This window comes from Frankliniella occidentalis, unplaced genomic scaffold, assembly GCF_000697945.3.
Source record: "Frankliniella occidentalis isolate FOCC.00 unplaced genomic scaffold, Focc_3.1 Scaffold62, whole genome shotgun sequence".
Lineage (NCBI taxonomy): Eukaryota > Metazoa > Arthropoda > Insecta > Thysanoptera > Thripidae > Frankliniella > Frankliniella occidentalis.
In genome coordinates this window covers 984102-991652 of record NW_026267192.1, presented here as the reverse complement: position 1 = coordinate 991652, position 7551 = coordinate 984102, and the positions used below count along the sequence as shown (strand labels likewise).

The 7551-nt window shown below is 57.1% G+C and overlaps 1 protein-coding gene across 1 annotated transcript in view; it reads right to left on the bottom strand.

Annotated features, from left to right (window-relative positions):
- Window positions 1-6: 6 nt before the first annotated feature.
- Window positions 7-7551, bottom strand: part of LOC113204846 (alpha-2B adrenergic receptor) — a gene marked incomplete at its 5' end in the record, with an annotated part of 160657 nt that continues 153112 nt past the window's right edge. The window contains 3 exons of the mRNA XM_052267991.1: window positions 7-2788; window positions 2897-3308; window positions 6414-6624. Of these exons, the coding sequence (XP_052123951.1) occupies window positions 1486-2788; window positions 2897-3308; window positions 6414-6624 (1926 nt within the window). The remainder of the gene's footprint in view (window positions 2789-2896; window positions 3309-6413; window positions 6625-7551) is intronic.

Here is a 7551-nt window from a genome sequence, read left to right as displayed (position 1 = left end):
CACACACGCACACAGATACAACAGCGAATAATGAGCCAGCCCGCTCAATTAAAGAGAAGCTCGCTGCCCCATTCAATCAGCAAATTAATCATGTGTGTCCTTTGGCTGCGGGGCGGGGGGCGGGCCGCCTCAGCCCATCCCCATCCAGTGATGCATCACACTGGCAGATCTGCGCCGTTTCAAAACTGACCTAAATTTCGATTGGAAGTTTTCTATCGCTTAAACTCTGACACGATTCTTATTTAGTGTCAGCCGAAGGGCGAGACTTTGATTGGCGGGTAGCGAACCTAGTGTTACGTCATAAAGTTTATCAGGAGTTGCACATTCGCTGCATCAGTCTAAACCCTTTCAGTCAAATTGTTAATCGTAACTCTAAGTATGGCACATATAATTCTCTGATTGAAAGACTAGGGAAAATTCATCTATATCGTGATTGTCAAAATATCATAATCATGATTTATACTTATTCATTATTCTGTATCTTTTTCAAACCACAGTCCTGAATTCTTGTTATTCCCTTTTACACAACGGTTTGGCTAGCGCTCCGAACTGGTTTCCGGGCACCTCGTTTGGGCAGTGTTGGCACTGTTGACATCTATCACAGATTTCGCCAACCCTTCCTTTCAAGTCTTTTTGGCAATCGGCTTCTTTAAATGCATTAAGGTGGATTCAGAGTTCCCTAAAAGCGCGCGTGATTCTCACGCAAAGCGTGATTTTCACGCCCGGCGTGATGAAAGTCGATTCCTGATTGGCTGCGTGAAGCTTACGAAGCGTGAAAATCACGCCTGTCGTGAAAATAACGCTTGCGTTTCGTGAACTCTGAATCCACACTAATGCCATAAAATAATACTATACAATGCCGTGGCAAGACAGACTTCTGTTTTTGAAATTTGAAGTAATCGTCGAGTAGCTGTTTACAATCTTGATTACATAACTAAACCTCTAACTAAACTAGGTTTGCCACAAACACTTTAAGATTCCGGCGTAAGGCAGGATGCCTACTGATTTGTCATTCCCAGCGTTTCTAGCAATGCACTATATTTTTAATATAAAAAAGGGTTCTTTTGTATTTGTATGTTAGCAGCGGGGGACTGCGGGCAGCAGACGAGTCTTTCAGCACAACCGTTGAGGACCAACATTTAGTAGGTAGATTTATTTCAGCGTACTCCTGTCATGTTAGTCAGAAACTTATTTCTACTACGTCACTTCGATTTGTTTAGGTAAACAAAATAATTTTTGAACAGAACCGAGAACATACCAAGGATTCACGCGTTATTTTACGTGAGAGCGATATTCGCTGGTAAATTGAAATTTATATCGTGACGTAGCAACAATAAATTTTTGCATGTTAACTCTACCGGGAGTGTCCTAGAGACGTGTGGTCGTCGTGGGGGGCACCCGGGCCGCGCCCCTCGAGGGCCCCCTGGGGATGGCTATGGACGCCCTTACGTTGGCCTGCCGCCGCAGCCCCACGCCGCTCTCATGTCATCGGTTCCACGACTTGCTCTTGTAGCGGCACATGAGCACCTTCTTGAAGGCTTGGCGGAACACCTTGTTGAAGATGGTGTAGAAGATGGGGTTGACCATGGACGAGGCGTACCCCAGCCACGTGGCACAGTCGAAGACAGCCTGGTGGATGTCGCGCTCGCAGTCCAGCCCGCAGAGCGACGGCACCAGGTTGAGCACGAAGAAGGGCGCCCACAGGATGACGAAGGTGAAGAAGACGACCCCGAGCACCTTGGTGGCCTTCTGCTCGAGCCGGATGATGCGGCCGTGGCGCGAGGACGTCCTGGACATGACGGACGAGTTGCGCGAGTGGTGGCTGCGCACGGTGGCCGTGCGGGAGAGGCTGGACGAGCTGTAGCGCAGCGCCATCGAGTCCTCCTTGGCGAAGTGGCTCACGCCGTTGTTGGGGTAGCGGACGGTGGCGGCGCGGCGCAGCAGCGGCAGTCGGTGGCTGGGCGTGCCCATCCCCCGGTGGCTCGGGGACGACTCGGTGCTGCTGCTGGGGGCGGCCACCAGGGTCGTCCTCACGCTCCCGCCGCTGCCGCCCCCGTTGCCAGGGCAGCCGCCACCGCCACCGCCACCGCCGCCCCCGCTGAGCCCGTTGAGGCTGGAGCGCAGCGCCGGCCCCCGGGGCTCCCACGTGACCACCATGTTGTTCATCTTGACGGGGGTGGCGGGTGGCCCTGGGGCGGCGCCCGCCGGCGCGGGGCCCTTGGGGATGTCGCAGCTCTTGCTGAGGTGCTGGCGCAGGCTGGAGTGCAGCTTGTTGGTGTCGAGGCCGGCGCCGTCGCTCGAGGGCACGATGATGATCTCGCTGCTGCGCGCGCCCGCCGCCCGCTTGTCCGCGCCCTCCCCGAAGTACGGGCAGGTGCATGGCGGCGGCAACGGCAACGTGGGTTCGGGGCTGCGGCCAAGGCTGCGGGTCGAGCTCCGCGTCGAGCTCCGGGCAGGCGCGGCGGCGGTGGCGGCGGCGGACATCCGCGGGGGATCCCTCGGGGTCTCGGGGGCATTGAGCTGCGGCACGGCCAGGGTGACCCCACCATCCTGCCGCACCCGGTGGCCCCTCTGCTCGTGGAAGCTGTGCGTCCGCCGCCGCACGAGAGACGCGTCCTCGCCGTCCTCCTCTGCGGTGGAGTCGTGGGCGTTGTCGTCCTGGAGGTGGTGGTGACGGTGCTGGTGTCGGTGGGCAGAGTCGTGCCGCCGCGCGGGCGGGGTGTTGAGCGCAGACTCGCCGAGGCTCACCGAGTGCACCGAGGGTGTCGGCGAGGTCGCCGACTTCTCCCTGCAAACGGGGAAGCGGCTTTCAGAACTCCGTGACGTCAACTGGGAATGTGGTGTCGAGCACGTCATCCACTCCTGCCAAGGTCAAGGGCGCAGGCCGATAACTCACCGGAAGCTGTCGCTGCGCGCGCGCGTGACCAGGCCGAGGCCCGGGAGCGGCAGGGGCAGGGGCAGCGGCAGGCCGTGGCCCCGTGGCATGTCACGGTGCAGGTGGTGCTCGTCGTCCTCGTCATCCTCGTCCTCCTCCTCGCCGCCGGAGCCGCCCGCCTCGCCACCGCCCGGCGCGCCCAGCCCCCGCGACAGTTTGAGCATCTCGACGCCAAACTGGTGCAGGGCGGACATGGTGGAGGGCGTGGGCTCGGGCACGGAGCTCTCCGGAAGCCAGAGCTCGTGCGTGTCCAAGGTGGTGAGCTCCGTGTCGGTGGACGCGATGTGCTGCATGTGCTGGGGCGTGGAGCACGCCGACGGCGGGCCCGGCCCGCGGTTGTTGAGCAGGCGCCGCCACTTGCGCCGCTCCATGCCTGGAACACACACCCACAGAGTCACAATGAGCGCTCGAGACGAGGGGTATACCGCACGACCGCAGCCGCCCGAACCACGGCGTGCAGCCCGCACATCCACCCGCCTCTTGTGCAACGACTTTACTCGACTAGAATAACCGCAAGCCCACGGCTGAACCCGAACCCCAACTAAAAGACTCTCCTACCACGCCAACCGCGAACAGGCTGCTCTTTCCAACGGAATTGGGCGAGGTCAATTGCTGAGTGGTGGATGCTGATAGTGGAGGGGGGGGGGGAATTATCATGCCCCACCTCTGCTCACTCAGGGTAGGGAGGGATAAACGAGGTTCAGAAGAGACCGCGCCGTCCGCGAGGGCCCCATGCACCTCTCAGCGCCACCCCTCCCGCTCCTCCCTCCCTTCCATGCCGATTTCACCATCGCAGCATATCTCCTCTCCCACAAGAGCCGCGCCACGCCCCCGCTCCGCCCTTAGCCGTGGTGGGGGGTGGCACTGCCGTCTGCAAACCAGCACTCGGCGGGGAATTCAAAGAATAATAGGGGCAATCAGAGGGAGGCTCGTCGGCTTCAAGGCTCCCCTGTGGCGTGGGGTTGGGGGAGGCGAGGGCCGAGGCGAGGGCTGACGTGCAGCCGGGTAGAGGCCTCTCGACTGGGTGTACGTCGCCGTCACGTAGGGTCTCGCGGCTCTCTGATCGCGGCGCGGTCGGGCGGTCGGGCGGTCGGGCCGGGGGTTAGGGAGTGGTGCACGGCTGCGCGCGCGCGGCGCGCCTGGGATGATCCTTAGTCGTTGCTTCTGTCCCCCTGACCTTTCGCTTGATCTCGCAGCCTGCTCGGTGGCCTCTGCTGCTGTCCCCCGGCTGTCCCCTAGCTCTGCCCCGACCTCGCTGGATGTCGCTGTCCTACAGCAGCCGGCAGCTCCCCCTTTTATTCCCCTCATACCACCCCTCCTTCTCCCTCCCCCCGCCCCCACGTGACCCCTGCTCTGCGGGGTCCTCCTGTCTCCTCTTACTATTCCCCTTCCAATCCGATGGCGGAGGATCAGCGACTAAATTAGGGCCGGGGCGTGGCGCGGCCGGGCCTCGAGCAGCCGAGCCTCAAGTGGGTGAGCCAATTGAGGGCACCGCCTGTTGTGGCCGAGCCGGCCGAGCCGCGTCCTCCCGCCCAGACCCAACAACCAATTATTTTTACCCTCATCAACTACAGCAACAGACCGGCCAAAGAAATAATAATGATGATAGGTGGAGTAGTTTTAATAGCGCAGACGTAGTAGATCTTATACATAATATAAAGAAGATGCGAGGATGGCACTGCCGGATCGAAAACCTGTACGTCAACACAGACGTGGGACGTGGGGTATTACTGTTCTGTGAAGAGCGCAGAGCGCCCGACCACGCGCGCATAGGCCGGCAGGCGCGCAGCCGTGCTGTGCGGGTCTGCCTACGCGCCGGCTGGCAGGGGCTCCGGCTACGCCGGGCTCCACAGCCGGGCTCCACAGCCGGGCACCACAACCGGGCACCACAACCGGGCACCACAGCCGGGCTCTACAGCCGAGCTCCACAGCCGAGCTTCACAGCCGGGCTCCAAGGCCGGGCTTCACAGCCGGGCTTCACAGCCGGGCTTCACAGCCGGGCTTCACTGCCGGGCACCACACCAGGGCTTCACGGCCGGGCTCCACAGATGGGCTCCACCACAGCTGGGCTCCACAGCTGGGCTCCACAGCCGGGCTCCACAGCCGAGCTCCACAGCCGGGATTTCACAGCCGGGCCCCGCCAGTCCGACGGAGTGGGGCGCCGTGCTGCCGGCCGGACTTGGCAAATAACCACGCACACGCGCAGCGCGCGCAGCGCGCGCAGCGCGCGCAGCGCAGGCAAACACGCCGCCGCTCGGCTCTCTTTTTCCTCGTTTTGCCCTGTTTAATGTTTAATGTTATTCTTGTCCCGGGCATCTAAAATCAACATGCAGAGCGCGTTTATTATTATTGTCCGGGCGCGTCGTGTGCGGCCCGCGCCGCATACCGACCGCGCGGCACGAACGGGCGAGCCGCACAGCGACAGCCCGGGTTCGAGGGAAAAATGCACAGAGAAATACACTGTTCAACTAGCTTGCACGTGCAAGTGATTAATTAGCATACTACGTTGCACACGTTAAGTGTTTGACTATTTCAAAGTAACGCTGGTTCCCCTTTTTTTAAAAGTAAATGTTTTGTAATTTTGAACTGTTTTGAGTTAAAAACTGACTAATTAGGAGTTTTTACCCGGGTCGATGATCCTAATATTCTTCTATAGGAATGCTGATAAAACAGTGCTGTTGGGTATACGAAACGACCCAGCAGTAGCCATGAGAGATTCTGCCGCCACCCCAGCCAGCGCCTCAAGGCAGTTTCCACGCGAGGGCGCGAGGCTGCACACAAGAAGTTCATTGACACTAATGCAAGGTGGGCACGCGCTCGAGGCGGGCGCTGTTCCATAAGAACTGGTCAGGGGAGCGTGGGCTCTTTCATGAGAAGCAGGAGGAGGATTGTGTGAAATAAATGTAGGGCTTTGTCTTGGGGACAAAAGGGCCCCAGCTCCAGTCCGAGTCTGGGTAGGGATAGAGGTGGTAGCAACAAAGGGGCTCTCGGCCCGGTGCCCAGCCAGTCGGGGCGACGTATGCGTATGATCCTTACAGGTGTGTCTGTGTATGTGTGTGTTTGTAAAATAGGGCGGAGGGAGGTATGGCTTATTCTACGGCTGAAATCTATTCGGAAACAAAGCTACTTGTTCCCGCCTGCGTTTTTGTCCTAATGACTAACTACGAATTACCACACCCAGAAAACAAGGTTCTTGAATCAAGTAAATGTCCTTGGAAAAAGTCATTTTCCTGTGCTACCTGTGCTAGGAAATTGTCTTGTTCCAAGGATATTTACTACTTGGTTCAAGAACCTCGTTTTTTTGGGTGCAGTTATAACCATAATTGGTGACCAAATATTTGTACACCTGATTACCTTTTGTATACCCAAACCACTTCTATTACGTTTTTGTAAGAATTTATTTCTTTTGTTGTGAATTTGTTTTTTTACGAAATTTTGCAACGCGGATATTATTTTGGCACGGCGTTCTGTTCCTCACCTGGCGTGGGCCCAGCCGAGGGGATCCAGCCGGGGCTCCAGCCCTTGCCGCCGCAGAGGCTCTGCTGCTGGAGCGCGAGCAGGCGCACGGTGAGCGCGTAGGTGAGCAGCATCACGCCCAGCGGGATGTAGAAGCACACGATGCTGCCAATTAGCTTGTACAGCGGGTCCGGGATCTGGCACGTTCCGTCGATCAGCACCGAGTCTTGGTTCTGTAAAGGGCAGAGAGAGAGAGAGGTGTAAGTACCGGGGCTTACAGAGGAATAAGGTCGTCATGGCGGCGCTAATCTCCGCCGCGACCACACGAGCAGGTCTCGCGGGGCCTTGCAGCCTTGCACGCAGCGCCGCCCACCCGTCAGGCGTTACAGCCTCGGTTACAGCTCAAGGGCCCAAGCAGCAGCACCCTCACCGTAGCGCGCCTACACCAAGAAAATGGCATCCTTGAAACAAGGCTAAATGCGTACCAAAAGTACCAGGAAAGTTGTCTTTGACTTAAGGCAAACTGCGTTAAATCAATGTCACAATTTCTCTAAATCAACTTAATTACCTTTAAAATAACGGAAAAACCTTGAACCAAGGTCAAAACGTTACCTTGTATATTTTTTAAAAAGAAATTTCCTTGGTTGAAGGATACCATTTTCTGGGTGTACGAGACGGGAGGCGCCACGGCGCAGACATCCCTGAGCGATACCTCGATACCGGTGTGAGATCATCTTGATATCGAGAGGGAGATATGATTTACCAATGTCGTTCTCTTTTTGGTCCGTTGTGGTACAACATCAAACTAACCTCTTGATTTGATTGTGTCAATTTACAAAGAGATGTTAGGGGCCTTCTTTCAAATATGGTGCGGGATCGTTTTCTCAGTTACCTGTCGAGTCACAAAGTATTCTTTTGTTTACAAATACAAAGAATCCGTTTAGAAAAAGTGACGGACTATTTTTACGATATAATTCACGCTAGCTATATTTTCAACAGTGAGATTGTGGTGGCAAAATCCAGATTTCGCCCCTACATATACTGGAGGTACGGCGCTGTTTTGACGTAATGTTTTGCCTCGAGTTCTCCGCTGTGCTTCAGGGCTAAACAACCTGGCACTTTGCTGTCAGTGTTGTGTCTCGCTGCGGGAGTGCACGGGG